Genomic DNA, 27,340 nt, shown 5'->3' with positions numbered 1-27,340 from the left:
TGTTAAAGGACATGAAAATCATATAATAATAAGAAAGTGTTACGATGTTGTGTTCGAGTATAGACATTAATTCGCTAAAGAGAAATAGAAAATGATGGGTTGGTTATTGATAAGACTGATATAATTAATACAAGACTGACGTGGCAGACGTTTCGTATATATTATTAACATCGCTTATTGGCACGCACGAGCACGAGACTCACTAACACACGCTTGAACGTTCGGTAACAACAGACAACTCTCTCTCTCTCTCTCCTCTCTCTCTCTCTATTACAACACTCGCCGGAGTCGGAGCTTCTCCACCGTCGGTGGTATGGATGTGCCGAAACGCCGCTCCAATCGAACGACGTCTCTGAGGGACGCTTCCGAGTCCTCCAAGATGGAGGGCACTGGTAGCTGGGACGCCCTAGAGTGGACCAAGATTGAGGTTCCTATTCCTTCCCCTTTTCAATTCAATCTCTTTCTTCTTCCTTTTAGTTTTCTTTAACCTTCTTGATTTTTCTTTGTTTTGTTTTGTTTTTTTTGTTAATTTTGTTGTTGTTGTAATTTGTTTGCAGTCATTTTCGCGCCACGTATCGCCTGCGAATCTGGATTTCTTGCTTGAGGCAGAGCGAGTTTTGGCCGAAGTATGCAATATTACCTCCAATTGTTCTTTTTCTTTTTCTTTTGAAGAATTTTGAAAATTCACCGTTTATGCCTTTTTGTTTTGGTAACCTGGGTTGATTGTTGTGTATTTTTGGATCAGTTATGGCAACCGAATAAATTAGTTTGGTTTTTGTTATGTATGCTGAATCTGCGAAAATGTGTGGAATGTGAGGATAGTGAAAAGAGTGGTTAGGGAGATTTGGGATTTGCCAAACATGCATACTGGTTTGGTGCTAGCTCCATAAGGAATCAGCGCAGAATCTTGTATTGAACTTGATATGTTATTTGCCTAATAAGATAACAAGCTGCATTTCATGAAAACTTGATTAGGGTTAGTAGTTCTGTCGTGTTTGTTACCAGAATGTTTGTGTGGAATAATTTGAATTTCAAATTCTAATCTAATTAATTAGAATGAGTAAATTAGGATCCCACTAATTAGTTTCCTGATTAAGGCCCATTATTATAATTAATTAGTTTCTGTTTCGTCGGTTGGGACTTTATATATCACATTGGGTATAATCAATGAAATACATTTCCCTCAGTATTTTCACAGTTTGAATGCTTACATTGTTTGATCTCCACGTGCTGAGTTTGACATGTGTGACCTGTAACAATCATAACACTGCCTTCAACAGTCTTGCCCACTCTATATGCTCTGTATTCGGTTATGTTATTGCTCTATTTTCATTTTTCAGAAACATAGATTTCCCATAGTCATTTTATTTGACTCAATCATGGCGTATAACTTGTAGTTTTGACATTTTGTTTTGTGGGAGTTATGGTTAAGTTGTTTTGTCAATTCTAAGCTTAAAATTATTACATTGACCATTATACATCATTTATATTATATATTCCAAGCTTTGAGAATCTTGTACTAACTTTTACTACTAATGCAAGACTTAACGTTGTAATTCACATTTATCCTGTTTGAATATATTGTATGAGATTAAGTTTGATGTATGGTACTTTCAGGAACACGGCATTGTTCTTGTTAATACGGATGATGCGGGCATGTTGATGGTAACAAATTTTCGTCTTCTTTTTCTGGTAAGTTCATTTATGTAGTATTTCCAACACCTCTCCTGAATTCTAGATTTTACAATGTACTATGATTTAGGAGAAGTCTTGAATTTGTGATTTGGAAATGCCCACAACTTAGAAAGCTGGCTGAATACCCATAGAAAAGACACTACAATGATGTGATAATTAAGGTTTTTGGTTGAAAAATCATAGCATCCTGCTGTTTCGAGAATTTTTGAATTTTGATTTCGGCTTGAATGATGAGAATTAAGTCTAAATATGCTGGAAAAGAGACGAAATTCTTTGAAAATTCACCTCATCAAAGTGTTTGTTGATTATTCCATTTTCACTAAAACCAACCAAGCTCCAAATACTTATACTGTAGGTATTGTTCATAGCACTTAAATCACCCTCAATCTAACATTAAAACTCCATTCTATTACCTGCAAATTGCCCTTTTACCTTCTACTACATCCCAAAATGCTTCAGTTCACTTGTTTTGTACCTCACATTGACCCTATAAAGCACTCATCTTGACCCACTTTCTCCTTTCCTACATCCCTATAACCACGTTATTTTTCTGTATTTTTTTTTTTAATGTTTGGGGACCCTTGTATCTTTCATTTGGGTTCATCTACCACCGACCCCAATTAATTTGAGATAAAGGTGTTGTTGATGTTGATGTTTGGGGACCCTTTTTAATGTGGAGTGAAAGAGAATTTTATAAGCTGAAATTATGAACTCTAAAGCTAAGAAGTTGAACTCTTTGGCACATAACTTGAAGTCGAAATCTCTATTTTAGTCCCCCCCTAAATGTGTTCATTTTCAATTAGGCCCCTAACAGATCAATTTTTGCAATCTAGTCTCTCTCTAATCAAAATACATCAATTTAGTCTTTTTGCAATCAAAATCTACCTTATATTCACTTTACAGTACTAAAATGATGCAAATTTTTGATCAAATTGCCAAAAAGGAATTGTGAGGAACCAAATTCAGAATGAACACATTAGTGAGGGACTAAACTGCGGTTTTTGTTTGACTTGAATGTTAACTCTGGACTGCACCTAGCGTTTGTGGTATTTTTTTTGGAGATATTCCAATCGGTTCATCGCTTCGCGACTAGTCCGATTTGGGGCAGGTCCCAGAATTAAGGCTTTAAACTCCTTCCAAAGACGGTACTGAGGAGGATTGAATATATGCTCTCACCCTCACCTGCTCAATTCCCTTGTGCCAACTGAGCTACTATCATTTGGTAGTGTTTGTGGTATTGATCATGAGCTTATATGCATAAAATGCTTTTAACTTTTATGAAGCATGGTTTGTGGGGTGTGACGATCTGAACTTTTTATCCATAACTGGTGAGTAGAAAGTGTGAACCACAAGCTACACAAGCCTCCAAAACCTGTAGATAACCATTCCTTAACCACCAACGAAGTATTCAGGCGTATCTACTATACAAGGAAGCTTCACAAAATCTACCGAATTTTGAGAAGGGTTACCCGTGTTGTGTTCATTCCCCAAAATACAGATAAATATGAAATTCCTACAGATACCGCCACAAGGCCTTAGAAATACTTTAATACCACATATCTAAGACTTTCAAATTTTATAAATAACCAAATTCAATGTGAATCCCAACAATCAGCAAGTTATAAACCAAAAAACATGTCCTTTTTGGATTCTGCTTACAGAAGGATGCTTATTGCTTAAGAAGTTTGGCTCCTCAGCTCTGTTGCTGTATCTGTGTGTCTTCTTCTGCTGTTTCTCTCTGAAATTTCTTTGAAATTTTTCACCTTCCTATTGATCTGTAAATATTTTGTACTGACTTTGTTCTTTCTGATTTTTTTTTAGAGTGAGGGAACTAGAAAAGTTATTGCCCTTGGAACAATACCACTAGCAACCATTGAGAAGTTTAACAAAATTGTAAGTCCTTACAAATATTTCTACAAAGTACTCTCTTTTGTGTGTATGTTCTTTGTAATTTAATTTGGACACGCTGTGTTAGATTGACCTGAACCCTCTTGTATTGTCCATCTCACATATATGTTGACAAATAAGTTGGACATTCTATAAACAAGATGATACATGAAATGAAATTCAAGTAATGATTTTAGAGTTACCATGCATATCCCTCTTGTCTGAGTATGCTCATCCTTTTTTTAATCCCACCTATCTCTTTGCTTATTTTTTTATCCCTTCTCTTTTGAACATATATTTTATTTTTATTATTCTACAGTCAGAATTTACTCATTAGTTGTAGAGTGTTTACAGTCTTCAAATCATTACAAATTCTTGTGGTTACTGTCAGTACAACATTGGAGTACTTACAAAGTATGATCCTGGTTTGATTCATTAAGGGGAAAATTGGACTTTGATATTTTAATTGGTTTCTTCTATTAATTTAAAACAAAATTATTTTGATTGGTTCTGAATTTTTTGTTTTGATCTTGACCTTCTGCCCATGTAATGAACTTGTGCTTCTGGTTCATGTGCTCATATCAGCTCAGCCACAAGAATGAATATTTATTTGTATTCTCTTATTTTTATTAATGTTGTAATAATTTTGAACTATATTTATGATCTGGTGTCTTATCAATCAATAAGTGTATTTCTGCATCTTATTTTGGTTCTTACTTTGTTGTGTGCTCTTTTTCATCAATTATTTAGAACCTCATGTATTGCTCTCATTTAAATTTAGACTGCAAAGGTTCAATCGAATGCTCGTCAATTAGACAAGACACCAACACAACGACTGCTCCAGGTGGTTGGTATGCTTTCAATAAGATCCTCTTGATTCATATTTTCTTTTAAATATTAATTGATGAAATTGCTATATAACATCAACATCTTTATCCCAAACTAATTGGGGCCGGTGATAGATGAACTCAAATGAAAAGTGCGAAAAGATTGAGGAAAGAAAAAAAAGATAAAGATAAAATTAAAACAAAAATATAAATAACACTTAAAATAAAAAATAGCAATAAATAATTAAAAAGAAAAATAGAGAGAAAAATACATAAAAAAGAAAGTAAAAATAAAAATAAATAAAAGATTAAAGAAATAAAAGTAAAGAAATTAGAGGAAAAAGATAAATAAATAAAAGAAAAAAATAGAAACGAAAAAAAAGGGAGGTAAAGAAAGAAATAGAGAGAGATAAAGGGAAAAGGTATTAGCATATAAACAACTAAGGCTTTGTATTAGTTTACTGGTTTTACTGTACTGCTGTAGTATTGTCCCTATGGTGTGTCACACACCTGATTATTACTCATTCTGTTAGAGTTTGGTTCTGTTAGAGTTTGTTACAGATTGTTAGGATTGGTTATCTGCTGAGTCAGCAACACCTGATCTATAAATAGATCTCTCCCTGTATCAGTTCATTATTCAATATACATTTTACATCAGAATCATATCAATGACTTCTCTCTCTCTCTCTCTCTCTCTCTCCTTTTCTCTTTTGTATTCATCTCTGTTATGGTATCAGAGCCTTCGATCTGAAGGCCTGATCCATATAGAGCCTATTCATGTCTTCCGCTTCGGATTCACCTTCCTCTAATCGAGAATCCTCACATCACAAATCTTCACATCACGAATCTTCATCTCATCCATCGTCACATGCAAAATCAGCTTCGAAGATGGAGAACAAAGCTCCACAACTGTTCAATCAACAGATAACAGTGAAATTGACGGAAGAGAATTACTTGCTATGGAATCAAATTGTGGATCCAATCATCACGTCACATCAGATGCATCGTTTCTTGGTTAATCCTAAGATACCTCTTCAATTTCTGTCAGAAGATGATGGAATCAGTGATGTCCAGAATCCTGAGTATGTGGAATGGATAACACAAGACTCAATGCTTCTGTCTTGGCTTCTTTCAACCGTTTCAGAATCGATTCTGAACGAGATATTAGGAGTAAAGTTTTCATATGAAGCGTGGGACAAAATACACAAATTGTTCCAAGGAATGATGAAATCAAAAGCAAGATTGCTGAGATCTGAATTACACGCCATCAAAAAAGGATCAAAGACTATGAAGGAGTTCCTTTCTCGAATCAAAGGTATTTGTAATTCTCTCAAGTCAATAGGAAGTCCAGTTAGTAATGAAGAGTGTTCAGATATTATACTTGGAGGATTACCAGCTGAATACATGGCGTTTATTGCGTCTGTTCATGCGCGCGAAAATGCTTACTTCGTTGAAGATTTGAGTATTCAATTGATGACTCATGAACAAATACTAATGAGACAATCAGAGGCGTTGATTTCAGAATCTGCAGCAGTAAATTTGACTCAGCACAATTCAGAAGCTGGAAAACAGAGTAACAATAGCAATGTTGTGAACAGTGACACTCTGTTTGCCCCTGTTTTATGTAACCAGGAACAGAGCACTGGTTTTCACAACTCCAGTCGCTCATATGTGCCAAACAGAGGCAGAGGACGTTATGGAGGACGCAACTACAATAGAGGAAGAGGACGTGGAGCAAGTGGAGGAAGATCTAATGTTTGTTGCCAACTTTGCTATAAGTTTGGACATGATGTTCAAACTTGTTGGCATAGATTTGATGAGCACTTTGTTCCCACTCTTCCACCACCCAACATCACCTCTCATTCTCAATTTTTTCCTCAGATGTTTGCTCAGGTTCAGACAAATCAGATACCTCAACAACGTCATTCCTTCCAGTATGTTCGTCCTCAGAGTGTGCAACCACAAGCTATGATTACTGCTCAACCTGGAATTCTGCCCACACCTGCACCTGCCTTGGAGTGGTATCCTGATTCTGGTGCAACACATCATGTCACCTCCAACCCTCAGAATCTGATGCAGAGTCAGCAATTGAGTGGTGCAGACCAAATACTGATAGGCAATGGCCAAGGTTTGGCTGTCACAGCTATTGGTTCCTCCAATTTTTCTTCTCCCTTTGACACACACACACACACTTGCGTTTTACAAATCTCCTTGTTCCTTCCATTATGAAAAATCTTGTGAGTGTCAGCCAATTTGCCAAAGATAATTCTGTGTACTTTGAATTTCACCCTTCCTTTTGTCTTGTTAAATCACAGGGGACACACAAAGTCTTGCTTGAAGGTATCCTTGACTCTAGTGGTCTTTATAAATTCAACGGCATCAATCTTCATCAAACACCAACTCATGCTCCACAAAGTGTCTCATGTACTCCTTTTCAGCAACCTTCAAGCTTGATATCTCCTGTTTGTAATACTGCTTCTTCACCAGTATCTTCAGTTTGTAATAGTAATAATCCAGTGACTGCTACTCAGTCTTCTGAGCTAGTAACTTCTGTTTACTCAATGTGGCATTGTCGTTTAGGACATCCACATAAAGAAATTCTTAAATCTGTTCTTCAAGCTTGTAATATACTTGTGAATAATAAAGCTGTTGAGATGTTTTGTTCAGATTGTTGCATTGGTAAGGCCCATCGTTTGCCCTCTTCCCCCTCACATACTGTTTACAATACTCCCTTTGAATTGATATACAGTGACCTATGGGGCCCTGCTCCTATAGAATCCATGATGGGATACTTGTACTATATTTCCTTTGTTGATGCAAATACTAGATTTACATGGATTTATCCTTTGAAACAGAAGTCAGATGCACTTCAAACTTTCGAAAATTTTCACTCTCTAGTACAAACACAATTCAATGTCTCTATCAAGTCCATCCAAACCTATTGGGGAGGGGAGTTTCGATCCTTTACCCAGTTTCTTCTTCTTCATGGAATCAACCATAGAATAGCATGCCCTCACACCCATCATCAGAATGGAGTGGTAGAGAGAAAGCATAGGCATATTGTTGAAACTGGTCTCACTATGCTCTCTTCTGCCTCTCTACCAATGAAGTATTGGGATTATGCTTTTATTTCTGCTGTATATCTTATTAATAGGTTACCTAAAGCAGTACTGGATTTCCAAACTCCCTATACAAAGTTGTTTCATGTTATACCTGATTACAAATTTCTCAAAATTTTTGGTTGTCCTTGCTTTCCCTTTCTCAGACCATACAATAAGCACAAGCTGGAATTTAGATCTCAAGAGTGTATATTTCTTGGCTATGCTCCCAATCATAAGGGTTACTTGTGTCAAAATCCAGATGGCCGTGTCTTTATTTCAAGGAATGTTTTATTTAATGAACATAGGTTTCCATTTCCTCTATGGAATATTAAGCCTGGCTTCCCTAATGCATCTACCGTTCCTGCTTCTATTCCTCTTACTGTTCTTCCCAATTTTAATGTTCACCAACCATTCACCTTTTTTCCTACTAATGCAACACAATCTGATCACAACACTCATTCTGTTCACAGTCTTGATGAACCAGCTATTGACTCTCCTACTCCTCCACCTGCTTTGTCACAATCTCCAGTTCTGTCATCTTCTGTACCAATTCTGTCCCCTACTTCTGTCTCACCTCCTCAAGATAACTCCTCCAATTCTGGTCAGTCTTGTTCCCCAGTACTCTTGTCACCACTTTCTTCCTCCTCACCTTCCTCCTCTTCTGAATATCAGCCATCACAAACAGTGAGTCCTTCCTCTTCCCCTTACTCTATCACTACAAGGTCCAAGAGCCTAGCCAGATCTCTTGCTCTCCTCACTCATATGGAACCTGTAACTGTTAAACAAGCCTTGGCCAGCCAACAATGGCTGGATGCTATGAAGGCAGAATATAAAGCTTTACAATCTAATCATACTTGGACTCTTGTTTCTCTTCCTTCTGACAGGAAGGCTATAGGCTGCAAATGGGTGTTTAAAATCAAGGAGAATGCAGATGGGACCGTCATTAAGTATAAAGCTCGCCTAGTTGCTAAGGGGTTTCATCAACAAGAAGGTTTTGATTACTCAGAAACCTTTTCTCCTGTTGTCAGGCCAGTAACAGTAAGAATTATGCTCACTCTGGCTCTCACTTTTGGCTGGACATTAAGGCAATTAGATGTGAATAATTCCTTTCTCAATGGAGACCTCACTGAAGATGTTTACATGATACAGCCACCAGGTTTTGAGGTTAATAATAAAACTCTGGTTTGTAAGCTCAATAAGGCCTTGTATGGCCTTAAACAAGCTCCTAGAGCTTGGTTTGATAAGCTCAAGAAACATTCTACTGGTGCTATTTCTCTTTCTCAATCTAAATACATCAGAGATCTTTTGGCTCGGGCTAATATGTCAGATGCAAAAAGCATTGCTTCTCCTATGGCTGCTAGTTGCAAATTGACAAGGCATGGCTCCAATTACTTTGATAATCCTCATCACTATCGCTCTATTGTTGGTGCATTGCAGTATGCTACTATAACAAGACCTGAGATCAGTTTTGCTGTCAATAAAGTGTGCCAGTTCATGGCAGAACCTTTAGTTGATCACTGGCTTGCTGTCAAACGTATACTCAGATACCTTAAAGGGACTGTCTCTTATGGTCTCTTGCTTCAGCCAGCCTCTGCACATTCCATTTTGCCTCTCACAGCCTTTTGTGACGCTGACTGGGCTGGTGACCCTGATGACCGCAGGTCTACATCAGGTGCATGCATCTTCCTTGGTCCTAACTTGGTCTCTTGGTGGTCTAAGAAACAATCCTTGGTGGCCAGGTCTAGTACCGAGGCAGAATACAGAAGTTTGGCCATTGCTTCATCTGAAATTTTGTGGATTCAGTCGCTTCTTCGTGAGCTTCATGTTCCCTTGGCCACTCCACAAGTCTATTGTGATAATCTCAGCACTGTTGCACTATCCCATAACCCGGTTTTACATGCCAGAACCAAGCACATGGAGTTGGACATTTTCTTTGTTCGTGAACGAGTCTTATCTAAGGATCTTATTGTTTCTCACATTCCAGCCACTGATCAGTTAGCTGTTACTCTCACCAAGCCTCTTTTTGCTCCCAAGTCTGCTGACTTAAGATCCAAACTCAGAGTTCTGGATGTTTTTCAACTCCATCACTCCTGAGTTTGAGGGGGCATATTAGCTTATAAACAACTAAGGCTTTGTATTAGTTTACTGGTTTTACTGTACTGCTGTAGTATTGTCCCTATGGTGTGTCACACACCTGATTATTACTCATTCTGTTAGAGTCTGGTTCTGTTAGAGTTTGTTACAGATTGTTAGGATTGGTTATCTGCTGAGTCAGCAACACCTGATCTATAAATAGATCTCTCCCTGTATCAGTTCATTATTCAATATACATTTTACATCAGAATCATATCAATGACTTCTCTCTCTCTCTCTCTCTCTCCTTTTCTCTTATGTATTCATCTCTGTTAAAAGGACTATAAGATGGACTGTTTGGAACATAGGAATAAAAACGGGTCTAACTCCACAATGCTAATAGCTTTCCTCCAATCCGTCCTAAGACACAATCTACCAATCTATATCTCACTCCATCAAGTCTTGTTTTACTACTTCCCCTAAATAAGTTTTAGCCGACCTCTTCCTCTTTGTGTGAAGTTCTTGATAACAAACTTTTGTTTTTACGGAAGCATCCAGTTGTCTTCGCATTATGTTCCTAAACCTCCTTAATCAATGTTATTTCATCTTACCTTTCATCCACCCTGCTCTGATTCTATAATTTACATCCTCATCAATCTTTTCACCCTTTTCCTAAGTTGATCTCAAATATCTGAAAGTATCATTCTAGGGTACCTCTTATCCAAGCGAATTCACAAAATCTGGATCTCCATCTCTTGATGAAGTAATCTCTTACTTCATATGCTCAGTCTTGCTTTGTCTTTGTGTAAATCCTTTAGACTCTAACACGTTTTTCCACAATTCTAGTTTTCTGTTAACACCAGCTTTGGTCTCATTAATAAGCACAATGTCATATGCAAATAGTATAACCATGACACTTCACTTTGAATATCTTTTGTTAGTTCATCCATAACTGGAGTAAAAAGATAATGACTCAAAGCTAACCTTTGGTTTACACTTACTATGATAGGAAAATAATTTGATGTTTCATAACAAACCTTCACATATGTAGTAGCTTCATTATACATATTTTTAATTGCCTCTACATACTTTTATGATTCTTTTTTCTTCTTAAGTATCCACTATAGCATTTTTCTTGGAACATTATCATAAACCTTCTCAAGATCTATAAGCACCATATTTAAGTACTTTTTCTTTTCTCAATATTTTTCCATTAATAGTCGTATCAAGGAAATAACCTCCATGATATATCTTCCCAGCATAAACGTAGATTGAAATACAGAGATCGTGGTCTCTTTTTTTCAAGCGATGTTCAATAGCTCTCTCCTATTACTTCATAGTATGGCTCATAAGCTTAATGTCTCTATATTTAGAACAGTTATGGATATCTCCCTTGTTTTTTAATTAGGCACAAGCATACTTTTCCTCCATATATCAGTCATCTTATTAATTTGGAGAATCGTATTGAAAAGATTTGTCAACCAACTTATTGCCAGATCCCCTAGGCCTCTCATACTTCTACAAGGACACCACTAGGTCTCACAACTTTACTAGTTTTCATCTTCTTTAATGTCTCCTTAACATCATGTGCTTTGATTCTACGCACAAACCTTATGTTTAAATCATCATAAGTGTCCTCCAAATTCACCTCGCTTTTATCGATATCCTCATTAAAAAGCTTATTAAAATAGTTCATCCACCTTTATTTAGCTTTTGTATCTCTTACCAAAAGTTTTTGATTTTCATATAGATAAATCTAATCCGGGTTAAGTTTTTACTTTTCTTATCCCTTATCTTTGCAAGTTTATATATACCTTTTTCACCACCCTTGCTTCCAAGATTTTTGTACTAATTGGATAAAACCTTTTCTCTTGCCTCTTGCACTGATTTCTTAACATTCTTTTCTTGCTAGTATAAACTTTTGCAAGTTCTCATAATATTTACTTTTCAGAATTCTATCTCCTTTAGCTTTCTCACATTTTCTCCCACTTTCTCACCAAATCTTAATAAATATTAATAAATTTCTTCTTTAATTAAAGAAAATACTTATCTTTGCTCTTATGTGCAGGAAAAGACATGAGAATTATAGTCTTTGGTTTCAGGCCTCGTACAAAACAGGTAATTCTACTATAACAGCAGTCATGACCTTCTTATAAAATCCTTACTCTCAGTTTTTTGCTTTGGTTTATTAAATATGTCACATACTTACTGTGTGGAGATTTAATAATTTTGAATCCTACCTTTATATAAAGGTCAAAATGTCATTGAAATTCTTTTCAACTGAAAGGCTATTTGTGAAAACTCCTAATTTATCAATTTTAATCCGTTTTGTCTTTCCTTTCTTCACCTTAAAAGCATACTTGTGAATAGCGCCGCTTTAGCGGGGTTGCGACGCGGCCGGCCGCCACAGACCGCGGCGCGATGGTCAGATTAAGGGTAGCGGCTATTGCGGCGCTATAGTAGTTTCTGCAAAAAGATGGATTGTCGGGCTTTTTGGGGAAGAAGAAAGGATTTACCCTATAGATGGATTTTTTAGAGACGGTAACTGCAAGTGCTACTCTTGGTTTTCAGATAACACACTGAGAAAGGAGAAGGTCACTTTTGTTTTTTTTAAATCTGAATAGAAAAAGAAATATTAAGTATTTAAAAAAAAATTAAAAACAAATGTTGGACTTCTGAAGATGTGGCCCATGTAGCTTTGGGTTACTTTTGTATTGAAGCTAGCCTAATCAAGGAACAAATAAAATATGTTATCCTCAGTTTCTCTTATTTTAAATTTTAAATTTAAATATTTTGAAATTAATTATGTATGTTTTATGATCCAATTTTTTTTTATTTTAAAATTAATTATCCATACTTTTTATACGTATTAAATAATAATATGCTTTGAAATCATTGCTCATTGAATTATAAACCCACCCCAAATCATGAGTTTACAATAGTTTTATAATGGGTAGATCAAATTATGTTGCACATAGCGTTGTAGTGCTACCCTCTATAGCCCTATAGCATTTTACGCGCTGGTATCTGAGATTAATAAGTATGCTTAAAAGTAAACAAGACACAAATTGACATGAATTTTTCTATCTTATGCGCCGCTTAAAATGAGTCATTGGGTCACATATTGACATCATCATACATGGATTGAATAAGTCCCAAACCCGTGTTTCTATTCAGAAAGTCTTTTAGTGTTAACTTTTTTGTCTTAGTTGTTATATATCTCCTCATAGGCTCCTACTAATTACTTTTTAGAGTCAATGTATTCATTTTGGAATGGCGTCAGCAGTTAAGGTTGGTTTGCCGTTAAGGAATTTCCAAGAGTCGTGCTTTAGAATTTTTTTTTTTTTTTTAAAAGAAAATAAGGAGGAGAATAAGTTTTTTTCACAACCAAGGCAGCGTGCACCACAATAAGGGGATGCTTCCGGAGTAGGGATCTTTGGCAAGAATGAAACCCAAGACCTTTACATCAGTGCAGCTTGAATTTTGATCCTACCAATTGAGCCAGTTCTCATTGGCAGATTTTTTTTTTTTTTAGAGAAAATCAGGAAATTTAGTGATACTTTTTTCATTCGTTTGAATCCTTGTTGTACTGTCTCATTATAATATACAATTAATAAAGGATTTCTGAAGTACTTGGGTAAGCTGCATTTTTTAGTCCTGTAAGCCATTGAGGATGTTGTCGTGAACATTTGAGTGGATGCTGTCATTTTCTTCGAGCATGTTTAGGATCTAATGATGGTTATTAAAATCTTACAGAGACGTGTTATATTTAATGCACTGCTGAAGTGTACAAAGCCAACCAGACTCTGGGATCTTTATGCTTTTACATCTGGACCTTCTAGGTTTAAGAACACTACTCCACTGGTGCGCTTGTTGGATGAGTATTTTCGACTTCTTTGCAAAGGTTCTTATCGTGCATCAATCAATATGATTGAAAGCGGGTCCTTCACCTTGTCAAATGACTTATGGAGAATAAGTAATGTGAATTCCAATTATACAATGTGCCAGAGTTATCCATTTGCTTTGCTTGTTCCAAATATCATCAGGTATTTTATCGAGGGCCAAACTTTCTGCTTTTGCCCCTTGTCCGTAACCAATTGTTTGATTACTTTGTTTTGTCCTGATGCTAGCGATGACGAAGTGCTCCAGGCTTGTAGCTTCCGTGCAAGATGTCGATTGCCTGTAGTTTCATGGTGTCATCCTGGTATGTACAAAATCTTGGTTTCATTTCTTTAAATAGTCGGCACCGTTCTGTGCCTTCTTATTTTGATTTTCTTTCCTTTTTCATTCTTCTTTATTTTATTGAACCTTCTAACTAATGGAAGTGATGAGTTATAGGTACCGGAGCAGTTCTTGCACGTTCTTCCCAACCCTTAGTTGGTCTCATGATGAATATGAGGAGGTAATGCAAACTATTTAATCAAATATACCTTCTTCAAGGCAAAAGGAATAAGTTAATTGTTTTGGAATGATTTAATGAGAACAATATCCTATAATCACTGTCATAAAAATTAAGTAAAAACAGCAGTGTTTAACATGATAATATAGTATTATTCTTGTATCAATTCCTAAGGTTGGAAGTTTTACACTATGTTTTAATTCTTTTTTTTTTTGTTTGTGGGGGGGGGGGGGGGGGTTGGTGTTGAACTCTGTTGACCTAATTTGTTTTCATTTATTTTTTTTTTGTCCTTAATCTTTTCTTTGTATAAATTCTTCTTTTACGAGAAATGAACTGGCAAAACAGTGACAAGCTTCCATGTATTTTCCTGCAGCAACATGGATGAAAAACTCGTGGCTGCACTTTGCAGCAAACTTGATGATGGCTCAAGGAGGTAAGATTTGTATGTTATATTCTTGGATTGTGAACAATGTTTCTCTGCTACATAAAATTTGACTTATAAAGGAAACAAATAAATATAGATATCTTTCATATTTAGAACACACCCCCTAAGCTGAGGAATGTATATTTATCGTTCCCAGCTTGCTAGTAAGTTCTTGAAATTTATGAGTGATTAGTCCCTTGGTCAAAAGATCAGTTAGTTGCCAACCAAACGGAATATATGGAGTTGTGATCAATACACTATCTAAATTCTCTTTAATGAACGGGCAATCGATCTCAATATGTTTCGTTCGGTCTATAGCGATGACTAACTTATTATCACAAAGTAGCTTTATAGGTTTTTCACATTTCACTTTGAGATCGTCTGGAACAATTTTTAGCCATAGCAGTTCACAAATACCTTGGGCTGTGGTTTGAAATTATGTCTCTGCACTTGACCTAGCAATCACATTTTGCTTTTTAATTCTTCATGTTACTAGGTTTCCACAAAGAAATATACAATAGCTCGAGGTAGACCGTTGACCAGTCACACACCAAGCATAATCGGTATAAGTATAGTCCTTTGCTTTGTGTGGCCTTAAGATATTGGAAAATTCTCTCTATTGCATGCAAGTGTTTTTCCCTTAGGTCGTGCCAATGCTAAATGCATAAGTTAGATTAGGTCTAGTATGAGCCAAATATATCAATTTTTCTACCAGCGGTCGATATTGCCCTTTATCAGTTAGAAGGCTCTCCTCTTTGTTTCCTAGTGTGTGATTTTGCTCAATTAAAGTACTAGAATGTTTACACCTAAGTTTGTGATTCCCAGTTTGTGATCCTGATCAAGAACATACTTTCGCTGACAGTTGAAGATTCTTTGCTTTGAATGGTCAACCTCTATTGCAAGAAAATATGTCAATTTTTCAAGATCTTTAACTAAAATTCAACGGTTAGTATTTCTTGAAGAGCTCGTTCCTCAATTGTATTATCCCTTTTTATAATAATGTCATCAACATAGACTAGGAGAATCTTACCTCCTTGGGAGTGTTTAAAGAAGAGTGTGTGGTCTCCTTGACTTTGCTAGTATCCTAATGATAACATGACCTTGGTAAATCTTCCAAACCAAGCACGTGAGGATTGCTTCACCCTATATAGGGCCTTCTTTATCTTACACATTTTATTATCTCCATTTGTGAAGCCAAATCCCGGTGGAATCTTCATGTAAACATCCTTTTTTAAATCGTCATTGAAAAAGGTATTTTTTACATCAAATTTGTTAAAGTACCAATCCAAGTGAGCGGCCAAGGACAATTGGACTCGTGTTCATTTTTACTAGCGGAGCAAATGTTTCTTCATAATTAATGGCATAGGTCTTTGTATAATCCTTGACTACTAATCGAGCCTTATACTTGTCAAGATTACCATTTGTATTGTATTTCAAAGTATACTTGCACCCAATGACTTTCTTTTCCTTTGGCCTATCAACAACTTTCCATATTTTATTTTTCTTTAAAGCATTTATCTCATCGTGCAATTCTTATTTTTTAATGCTTCGTGCGGGATTGAAATGATGTTGAGTGCTGAAATAAAACTTCTACGTTGCACAAAAAAGTCCTTAGAGAGACAAAACAAGAGATAAGGTGTTGGGTACAAAAATTTTCCCCTTTTTCAAAGCAATGGGTAAGTCATTAGCATTTATAATTAGGCTCTGGATCATAAGTAGTGTATTCAATACTTACCTGTGATTCAGACAATTGTAGTTGCCGGTGAGGTGGTGTGCTTTGTTTCTTCCTTTGATACAATTCAGATGTCCCAACCTTATTTACTTTATGTGGGTTGATAGGTAGCAATATCATATGAAGTGTCAGACAAACTATCAGCCTCATCAACTAAATCTTCGTGTTCATTATCATGTAATGTATCTACTAGGGCAGGAGAGTTAGAATCATGAGGTTTAGGTAACGGAAAGGAAGAAGACTCAGACTCAAAAAAATCGGACAAAGCTTCTATACCTTTTTCTCCAAAAGGTGAGGACGATGGAAAAAAGGTTCGTATTCATGAAGAGTGACATCCATTGAGACAAAGAAATTACGACTGAGAGGATGATAGCATTTGTATCCCTTTTTATTAGGAGCACAACCAAGGAAGACATACTAAAGGGCACAAGGTTCCAATTTACTTCGGTGTTGTTTGTGCACATGGATGAAGGCACCACACCCAAACACATTTGAGGCTGAAGACTCTGCATAATTAGAACAGATGGAAATAATAAGGTCATGCAATGAATAAGATTGATATGACCTAGGACTCGAGAAGGTAAATGGTTGATCAAATAGGCTGCAGTTAACATAGTTTCTTCCCAATAAGAGCTGGGTATAGATGTTTGAACAAATAATGCTCTAGTTAGTACAAGTAAATAACTATTCTTTCTTTCAGTAATCACATTCTGCTGAGAGGTATCCACACATGCGAGTTCAGTAATCACATTCTCCCCAATAAGATATGGGTATAGATGTTTGAACAAATAATGCTGTAGTGAGTACAAGTGGATAACGATTATTTCTTTCAGTAATCACATTCTGTTGAGAGGTATCCACACATGTGAGTTAATGGACCATACCCTTATCTTTAATGAATTGGGAAAAGCGCTAGTTGACATACTTATTACCATTATCTGATCTCAAACGTTTGATATTCTTACCAAATTGTCTCAATCATATGATAAAATTAGATGAACAACACTGGTAGTTTTTCCTTGTCTTTTATCATGAATATCTAAGTTATATGAGTATAGTCGTCAATAAAAGAAATAAACCACTTAGCTCCATACACATTAAGGACCTTAGAAGGGTCGCAAACATTAGAATGAATAATAGCAAAAGGGTCAACACTTTTTTTTGCTCTAGGAGGAAAAGATACACGACGTTTTGTATGCTCACAAACATCAAAATGAAATCACTCAACAAACTGAGATAGAACAAAGATGGAAACATAGACTTAAGCAAACTGAATGGAAGATGCCCTAAGCACTTGTGATGAAGCCAAATCAGAGAATCTGGAGTAGGCTGGCTAGTTATCAATAACAGGTTGGAAGATGCCCATTGCTTGAATTGTAGGGATCCACGTATGCCCAAAACACTATAACTTCCACTGGGATTCCATTGCTCTTTGGAGATTGTCCTTGGAGGAGCCAATGTTGTCTCCTCATATGAAGTAGATTTTTCAGGCTTAGCATCCATTGGCTGATCCCACAGTGGTTCCTTTTGAAGTGTTTTAACTATAAAACAGCCTTTTTGGAATGTTGTGTTTCTAATTGATTCCATTCTATCCATCCTTATTGTCAATGCGTACTCATTAGAAAGCCTTACATAATGGGTGGAAACTCATCCCGCTTAGGCATATCGCTCTTACCAACATGGTGCTCCACTCTTAGAACTAATCCATACTTCTGTCTTGAACCTACATACCCTGAATCAAGTGATAGCAATTGTGAGAAAGGAGAAAAAGCAAAAACAAAAATTGCAGAACCAACATCAATCTGCATCTTGTGAACTAGCATAATCTGTCCATTGGAGCACTTGTTTAATTCATAATCGAAAATCATTGAAATCCAAGCAATCACATTTCTCCGAGGCATTTTATTGAACACCTTCTCAATTGCAATCATACTTCTCTTGAGGCATTTTATCAAACACCTTCTCAGCTATATATTCTTCAGATTTTGATCGGGCATTTATAACTTTTACCTCTTGTTTTTCTTCCCATTGTGTGGTTTCTATGAAAGAAAAAACAAAATCTCCAATCAATAGAACCCGTGAGTTTGCCTCTGCATACACCTGTGAAGAAAAGCATTCAATCATTTGATTGCTAAACACAAACGTTTCCTTCACGAAGCATAGATGGGAGAATCTGTTTGGACCATGCGTCAACAAGCCCACTTAAGATTTCATGGGTTTGGGCTTGGACCCATTTAACAACAATTTGCAGCCAATTCAATAGTTCAGCACCTAGACTTATGGGCTTGTTAGCCCATTTGTTGCATAAAAAAGTAATAGGAGTACCATTGTCATTGGCATGGGCCAGCTGTAAATTATCATTAGTTTGGGCTAGGTTTGCAATTTGACCCATTTCCAAATTTAACCTAGCTTGTTTCTCTTCTTCTCTATGCGTATGCACCCCATTCTGCTTGTAGTGGTGCTACAACAACTCTCTCTCTCTCTCTCACGATGGTGCTTATCCGGTGGCTTTGGCAAAGGGGGTGGGTCAACTACAACCGCAGGAGGCGGTGGCCATGCTGGTACCCACGCTATCTTAACACACTCATGGTCGTCTCCTTGTCGGAAAGAGCTTCTTTTTTCTTTTTCCTTCTTGTCACCTTTAATTGAAACAATACCGGTCTCCTCGTTTTTTTTTCTAATCTGCCCTTCCATTGACAATTGTTTTTCCCTTTGTTTTCATCACCAATTTTGGCTTGGCTTGGCTGGAATCCATCAACACCTTGTTTGTGATTTGAACCATTGCTTGAAAGCTCGCCGAAATTTCGTCTTTATGGTTCTCCTCCATTATTTTCTCCTTGCATGGTCTCAGTCTCCTCCCTAACAGATCTTTGTTGCAACTTGGATTCTAGCCTTTGAGGTTCATCATCTACCAAGCAAACCTCCAGTTGAAATTCCTTGAAGAAAGCTTTTAGAAATGTACTAACTTTTGGATTAAACTAGTATCGGTACCAGATTCGAGCTTGACCCGTGAACGCCTTCCTAGCTTCCGATGGCTTTTTAGTATCCGGAATTCCCTTTGCCTCGAAGTACTTCTCAACTTGAATCAACCATCCCCAAGCTTCTTCCCCAGAAAATATAGAATCTTCATTTTATAAAATTGATTTCTCATTTTTTTTAATTGGTGTGGTTCAAAGCCCCTTTGGATCGGAGAGCTCTGATACCAATTGATGGGAAAGAAAGGAAGAAATAACGATGAATAAGACTGATTCTACACTATTCTAATCTGAAATTATAGGGATGGAAAAATTGTTTGTAAAGGTCCCAATCTGAAATTAAAGGTCCTAGGAAAAATTACAATTTAAGTATCCCATGTGTTACTACTACCCAGAGCAATTGGAGGGACCCTGGTTCTCTCCCAATTCCAATACCAAAAGGTCCCTATATTCCCCAGATACCTTTACAATAATTTCCCTCCCTCTATATAGTCACTTCAACCTCACCTCACAAAACACACGCCTAACAGAAAAAGGGAATATTATTACCATAACTAACCATTTGTTGACTCAGCTTTTATTATTAGGGATCGTAACACGGGTCCTTGGTATCTTCGGCACTATACTCTGGAATGAGATAGCATGACCTACCTTGCTCCTTAACAACTCCAATAATCTTCCCTGTGGTGATATCCTGAAAAACACAATGAGTAAAGAAAAAAGTTACAATATAATTGAATACTCTAGTAATATTATTGGTGGAGAGTTCAGGAACATGAAGTGCATTTTTGAGATACGAGGAGTGTTGAATTTGAATGTTACTAGAACCCGCAACAGATGTGTGTGATCCACTAGCGACATCTATAGTACGGATACCAGCAACAGGATTATAAGAGAGAAACAAGTCAGTGCAACAAGTCATATTATTATTAGTAGCACCGATATCTGCAATCCATGAGTTTCCAAACAGCGATGACAATGACAAATGTAAGCAAAGGTGGCCTGGATGAGCCAAAAAGATTTGAACTTTATGGCGAGATCAACGATCCACAAACCGAACAATGTGTAATCAACAAGATAAGAACGAGGACAACAAGGCAATCCAAGAAAGTGTTGGTTTGAGACAAACAGACCTGCACACACTGTCACGTGTCAGCAGAAGGGCAGCACTTGCACTTCACGTGCAGAAGATCTTGGCCATGCGTGAGAGTGTGTGGCGTTGCTGGAGGTGATGCGGCTTCTGGGGAGTTGCTTATCTGGCATGCATGGTTGTTGGAGCTATAATCGACTTGAAGGTATCCACCCGGAGACCGCTGGGAAAGGAATCGGTAGCGGAGGCATGACAATTATGCTAGAGGATCCGCACTAAAGGCAATGGCTTGGACACGTGAAAGGAATAAAAGAGAGTATGCATTTAAGGTGGCAATAGAGCAATATGCTCTCAAATCGAGGGCTTTGACACTGAGTTGAAAGGAGAAACAATTTGGAAAATATTATTGCTTAAGGTATCATGTACAAAGGGTTACAATATTTATAAAGAAACTAAGGGGCCTAAAGGAATAAACCCAAATCCTAAAAGTAAAGGAAACATAATCTGGCTAATAAAGGAAATAAATAATTGCAGATATCTTCTATATAATGTAAGATTTGAATGTTATAGCATTGTGAACAATGCTGCTCATTGCTACATAAAGCAAGAGCATAAGTTATTTTTGTGATTTACTTACTATCTTAATGAATTTCTACATGAAGTCTACATCCACATTAAATATCAATCATAAGTGAATATTGTCAAGGGCAACCTCTACTAAAAACTAAAGATGCCCAAGGGTAGCTCAATTGGCAATTGAGCTCCTAAGGGTTTGCTTGGGTCATGGGTTCAAACCCTGACACAAGCAAATTCTTGAAAAATCTTTGGAGGTCAGAGGATGTACCTCTTTCCTTGATGGGAGAATAGTCTCATCCTTCCTCCGGTGGCATAGCTCAATGGACCCGCTGTTCCAATGAGGAGCTAGCTTTTGGGGTCGTACTCCGAGGACAAGGTGGCTGAAGGAGGTTGCATGGGGATACCTCTAGGTTATACTATAAAAAAAAAAAAAAAAACTAACGATCCCTAACAAAAGAGCCATTAGGGCTTGACGTCTGGACAATATATATGCCCACTTTACCTTGTGCTGAAAATCAACTTAATTATGAAAAACGGGGCGATAAGGATTGAAATTTTGACCGCTTGGTCATAAAGGCTTAGATATTATTTTGAGGACTAGCTCTCCTAAAAGGTTAAGTTAGGTAGGTGAAGGCTTGAGTTCTTATATTTTCTTAAGTAATTATATCACCATTTAAATATTTAACTGAATGTGTTGAGATATATAGTCCCATATTGGTTGTATGTGCAACTAATGTGGAGTTTATAAGGCTTTGGGCACTCCCACCCTTTGAGCTAGCTTTTGGGGTGGTGTATCCCAAGGTTCTTTACATGGTATCAGAGCCTCGCCGCTCCCCACTCTCTCTTGTGGCATTTCTTAGCACAGGTAGGCTGGGCCTGTTGCATTGTCCACTCTTCAAGCCCAATGGGCTCTTGTGTGAGGGGGCGTGTTGAGATATATAGTCCCACATTGGTTGTATGTGCAACTAATGTGGAGTTTATAAGGCTTTGGGCACTTCCACCCTTTGAGCTAGCTTTTGGGGTGGTGTATCCCAAGGTTCTTTACAGAATGTATACTAGTTGCTATCCTTATGCATTCTGTTTTTTGTTTTTATTATTATTATTTTTTGAAAAGGGGGGGGGGGGGGCACTGGGGTAATTTGCTGCCATCCTCCATGCATATTTTAATTTTTTTATTTTTTTTTCAAAATTGTATTTCTGTTATAGAAAGCTATATATTGCTGATGCGAGGCCAAGGAAAAATGCATTAGCTAATGGAGCCATGGGAGGTGGTTCGGAATCATCATCGAACTATTTTCAATCTGAGGTCTGAAATAGTCTTGAAATGTCTACTTATGATTTTGTTTTTTAATATAAATTTGTTTATATTTTCTAAGCATCTAAGTTTTTGTTTTATATTATCAGATAGTTTTTTTTGGGATTGAAAACATCCATGCAATGAGAGACAGCTTTGCTCTGCTCCGAGAATACATGGACACTCACGGCAGAGCATCATCAGATGGAATGTCATCTTTTTTGGTTAGTATGTCAATGTTAAAAAGTTTCAGCTGTTTGTTTCCTCACTGTATTGAATAGGGTATGAAAATGTCATGCTTTGGTGATGTTGGTAAATTCTGCTCTGATAATTATAGTATTGAAGTAGAACCTTTTACAATTTTGGTTCATTTCAAAAAGTTGAATGTGGACCATGGTGTATGCGTTAAAGTGCTACTATTATTCCCTCTACGAATCATCTAGTAACTTGGTTAAACTGTTAAATGGCTTTGATACAAATGATGATCATGGCATCCTGCTTGGTACTTTTAATTTTATGCAAAAAATGTTACATAAAGACTGTTTAATTTAGCAAGAATTCTAATTAATGGCATTTTAAATACTAGTGTACTTAACTGTTTTATGATTGGCTAGAGTAACTTTGTATGGGATCAATTAACAGATCCTGTGTTTCTAACTTCACGTGAGTTTCTTATGAATTCTATTTAGAGACATGGTGGGTCGACATGGGGTGGTGGCAATTTAAGTAGTATGTCTGCTTCGGTATCAACCCTTGGGGACAGTGGATGGTTACTGCATGTTCAAAGTGTCTTGGCTGGTGCAGCTTGGATTGCTGCTCGAGTTGCGATAGAAAAAGCTTCTGTTCTTGTACATTGCAGGTGCTATGATGGTGTATTTTCTCACTTACCTAAATTTATGAAATCTAAATTGGAGTCTTTCAGTTTTTCCCTTTTATGGATATTCAAGTTGGTTTGGTATCTAGCACCTAACCCTTTTTTTTTCCGGCAGTGATGGATGGGACAGGACAAGCCAGTTGGTTTCACTTGCTAATTTGTTGCTTGATCCATATTATCGGACATTCACAGGGTTTCAGGTAAGGAATTTGTATTACTCAACTGATTGAATGTCTTCTATTTTTAAGATGTGCCATTTTCCCTCCACTTTGCTATTTGATAGCCACAGTTAAACGCATTCTACAATTGTCAAACAAGTCATTTAGCTGTATGTGTCGCATGTTAAAAATGAATCAGTAAACTTGCTCTCTTTTAATTGTACTTCGCAATTTTCTTCCTTATGCAGGCTCTTGTTGAAAAAGATTGGCTAGCATTTGGTCATCCATTTTCCGAACGTCTGGGAACGCCATCTGTCTCTGGAAGTGGCAACATGCCTTTCGAGTTATCTAGGCAGTCTTCGACTGGCAATATCCCATCATCATCCATGCGCCAGTCATCTGGAGCATTCCCATCTCAACCTCCGGCTTCATCTCATGCACATTCTTCAAACAACTGCTCTCCCATTTTTTTGCAGGTTTGTTCTGTTAGAATATTTAGAAAGTATCTTATAATACCATTATTGTACCTTAAAATCTTTTATAGTATCTTAGATGATCTCTTAGTGTTAGAGCAACTACTCGTACAATAGTCTTTGGCCTAGCCTGTTATGACAGTTATGCTGACTCAGCTAGATGGTTCGACAGTTATGCTGTTACACCTATCATCTAGCTATATAAATACATCTTTGTGACAGATTGAATCAGTTTTCACATTCAATATCAGAACACTCTACTTTCTCTCTGGTTTCTCTTCTGTATTTTCTTTCTCTTTCTTTTCTTTCTCTCATTTTCTCTGGTTTCTATCACTTAGGAGTGATATCCATGTTTTATTATATTTCATAATCTGTTTCCATGTTTAATTATGATTAGGAGTATAGTATTAGTATAAATAGGAGTTATTGTTTTGTTTTATAACACATCATCACACAGATTTATATGTTTTTCAAATTGTTGCATTTTGGATGAGATTAAAGAAAGTTTTGAAGAGTTTATAAACCATGGAAACAAAATAGAAAAGAAAGAAGCAGAGTCGTTCTTTTATTTATCTTTTGTCTCCTTTTCCTTATCTGTCCATTCAATGAACTGAACTTTGAACTTTAGACTAGACCATACGTGTAATACTAGCCATATGGAATTGGAGACTTTTGGAGATAGTGCTAAAGAACAAGGCTTCACAAAGCAATATTGGTATTTTTTGTATTGATGATGATACTATTGAGCGGGCAAACTAGTTTAAGATATTATAGTTTATTTTGGCGTTTACTGTTTTTTAAAAATTAAATTTCTCTATAGTGACAATGCTTCAATTTCAAGGATGATTTGTATTATTTGCTTGAGTTAATGGTTGGTTCATAATTTTATTTGGGGACATCAACATTTGTACAATGACTTGAACTTGTGACCTTGTACCCTTATCTGTGTTTTTGTTTGATTTGACATTAATTATTGTTATGAATGCTTAAAAATTAAAATTTCTACCTATTTAGCTTGTCTTTTACTACTTGAAGAATTGCATGTTGAGGTAGACACTGGAGTCTGGATGGTCATTCCATTATTCTAACTATTATCTCATTGCTTTTAGAGTTGATAATAAAAGCAGTTGATAATAGGCTTGGGTTTGAATCTACATTTTGCTTAACACTTATGTTCAGTTTTTGTGTTTAATATGATCTCACTGTCTGGTATATGTTTTCAGTGGGTTGATTGTGTTTCACAATTGTTGCGGATGTATCCTTTTGCTTTTGAGTTTTCTGCGGTATGTATTCTTGAATATTTCTCTGTTTGTTTTGTTGTATGGTTTTCTTCCTCACATCTTTCCTGCTATTTCATGATTCAGGCTTTCCTGGTGGACTTCTTAGATGGCGTGCTTTCTTGTCGTTTTGGAAACTTCTTATGTAATAGGTATTCTTTTTGTTAGCAACTTGTCTTCCCATGGAATGGATGTGGTCATTGGCATGCATTTTAATCTCATTTTGAACATAGTGAAACTCATCAGGGGTGAAATATAACTTGAATATGGAACCGAAGTGGCTGTTGTATAGGTTTCATTTGTGAGATATAATTCAGGATTTAAGAATGATAATATTACAGCAATATCCAAATTTTGTTGATTGGCTGATACAGTTAATAGTTATATAAATTATGTCCCATTTTTTACCCCTAAAAGTATTGTTATTTTCACTGCTATAGCTATGAGCGCCTCCTAGTAATATTGTTTAAATTATTTGTCAGTTAATTTGCAAATTGAATAGCCTTTCTCTACCTATTATATCAAACAGCACCTTGTTAAATGAAAAATAATCAAGTTTCCATGATTTGATGTCATGCTTATTGACTCAGTCAGCATTTTCTGTTGCATCAATTAAATTTTCTTTATTGATGAATCTTAAATATGTTCACTGTCAATAATACCTTTGCTTTTAAGAGCTCTGTAACACTTAACCTTACCTTTTCATTCAAAGGTATATATCTATACCACAAGGGTACTTAACCTGACACAGTAACATAGCCTGCAGTAGTAAGTGATACTGGTCTGATGATATCATTTTAGAACTCGGTATAGATGGTCAGTGTAAGGAACATTCCCCTTCTATATGTATTAAGACTGGAAAGAAGACCAGATAGTTGTAAGAACATCTATTAAATGATACATGTATAAATAAGGATGAAGTATGGGAAATAAGCATCAGGGGAATAACAGCTTTCATGTTGCTGGTTGTTGTAGATATTGTATTTTGTTCTGATTGCATGTTATTTTATTTATTTATTTTTCAGTGAGAAGGAGAGGAAGCAATGCAATGTTTTTGAAGCTTGTGGATGTTTGTGGGTATACTTGGCTGATTTGAGGACATCAGGAGTTTCCCATGTGCATTATAATCCCTTTTTTGATCCGCTGAAGCACAATGGTCCTCTTCTGCCCCCAGCAGCAGCGTTAGCCCCAATTTTATGGCCCCAATTCCACCTTCGTTGGGCATGCCCTGAAGAAGCACAAGCTGGGGAGATTGAAGCGCAATGTAGGAAGATTATTATGAAATTCTCTGAGATGCAGAAGGTAGTTATTTTCCTCAATTTTCTGCTTATGAATATGTCCCATTTAAAAGCCGTTGTCTTTCCCCATTTGTGGGTGGCCATTAAAACATGCCATGTTGGTATGTCCTCGTACTTTTTCTGTAAGCTTATCAATTATAAGAACAATTCTGTATTTCTTTCCACTGTCCCGAATGAATCGAACTGTTTATGTGTCTGGTTTTTCCTTTTAATGTTATTAGTGCTGCGTGGGATGTTTACAGGCTAAAGAAGCTGCAGAACGGAAAGCTAAAGAAATTACAAATGCCATGGAATCATTGAACGCTGAATTACGACATGAGAAGCTGCAAAACAGCTCAGCTATGAACATTGCCAAGAGGACAAGCAAAGAAAATATGGCCATAAAGCGCGCAATTCAGTCAATTGGGTGCAAGGTTCAGTTCTCTGGTAGTGGTGATTGCACGGTTGACATTGAAAGCAACCCAGTGGAAGCACCACAAAACTTTTCGTATTGTTCCCCGATGAAAGAATCAGATTGTACTGTGCGTGATGACAAAAAGGATCTATCTGTTTCAATAACAGTTACAGCAGATGATGATCATGGAAACAATGGCATTCGTCGAGTATGTGAAACTCTCTGCCCTTTTCGCTCTGCAGATGGAGGCTGCAGGTGGCCAAATGGTGGTTGTGCTCAACTAGGTAGCCAATTTGTTGGTCTGAAGGCAAATTTTGATGCATTTGACCAATTATCAATTGACGATAGTTATTTCAAGTCTGAGTAAACAGGGAATTTACTTCCTAAAAGACTCCGATGGTGAACAGTCACATCAACCAATTTTGGTTTTCTTTCTGCGATGAAATAGTCAATTCTTTTGAACACTCACCTTGTTATGAAAAATGAGGAGAAATGATGGAACCTGGCATTTTTACTGGGTCTCGAGAAATTGTACAGGCTATAAGAGTTGGCGGGAGACCATCTTGAATGTTGTGTATTGGGCAGATACGCATCATGGTGGTCCACACTATTATAGACACGTGTATTATTGTAGATTTGGTGATAATTATAATCAGTGTTTACATTGCAATTGTGCTTGAATAGATCAATTTTGTATAGATTATCAGGTTTTTCTAATTGTTACATTCCTTGAGGGATCTATGTACAGCAATAATAATTTGGTGCCATATCTTTATGAGGTATCCCGATCTTG

At 36.7% G+C, this 27,340-nt stretch overlaps 1 protein-coding gene across 3 annotated transcripts; it reads left to right on the top strand.

Moving 5' to 3' along the window:
- The first annotated feature begins 201 nt into the window (after positions 1–201).
- LOC133294646 (phosphatidylinositol-3-phosphatase myotubularin-1-like) lies at positions 202–27,340 on the top strand. Of its 3 annotated transcripts, XM_061493352.1 has the most exons (19): positions 202–427; positions 558–626; positions 1,618–1,692; positions 3,517–3,588; positions 4,364–4,433; positions 11,652–11,701; positions 13,340–13,629; positions 13,714–13,787; positions 13,922–13,985; positions 14,356–14,415; positions 21,986–22,085; positions 22,184–22,297; positions 22,763–22,932; positions 23,063–23,147; positions 23,354–23,581; positions 24,802–24,861; positions 24,943–25,007; positions 25,881–26,157; positions 26,396–27,340. In XM_061493352.1, exons 1-19 carry the CDS (start codon positions 314–316, stop codon positions 26,912–26,914), a joined length of 2,556 nt encoding a protein of 851 aa, XP_061349336.1. In that variant the 5' UTR covers positions 202–313; the 3' UTR covers positions 26,915–27,340. The 3 variants fall into 3 exon arrangements, with proteins under 3 accessions (XP_061349336.1, XP_061349337.1, XP_061349338.1); XM_061493353.1 differs by lacking the exons at positions 202–427; positions 558–626; positions 1,618–1,692 and having other exon boundaries at positions 3,522–3,588; positions 4,364–4,426; XM_061493354.1 differs by lacking the exons at positions 202–427; positions 558–626; positions 1,618–1,692 and having other exon boundaries at positions 3,541–3,588; positions 4,364–4,429.

This window comes from Gastrolobium bilobum, unplaced genomic scaffold, assembly GCF_033153095.1.
Source record: "Gastrolobium bilobum isolate Gb01-03AN ecotype WA unplaced genomic scaffold, APGP_CSIRO_Gbil_v1 utg1377, whole genome shotgun sequence".
In the NCBI taxonomy this organism is placed as follows: domain Eukaryota; kingdom Viridiplantae; phylum Streptophyta; class Magnoliopsida; order Fabales; family Fabaceae; genus Gastrolobium; species Gastrolobium bilobum.
The sequence above is the reverse complement of the archived record's forward strand: the minus strand, read 5'-3'. Positions and strand labels throughout refer to the sequence as shown.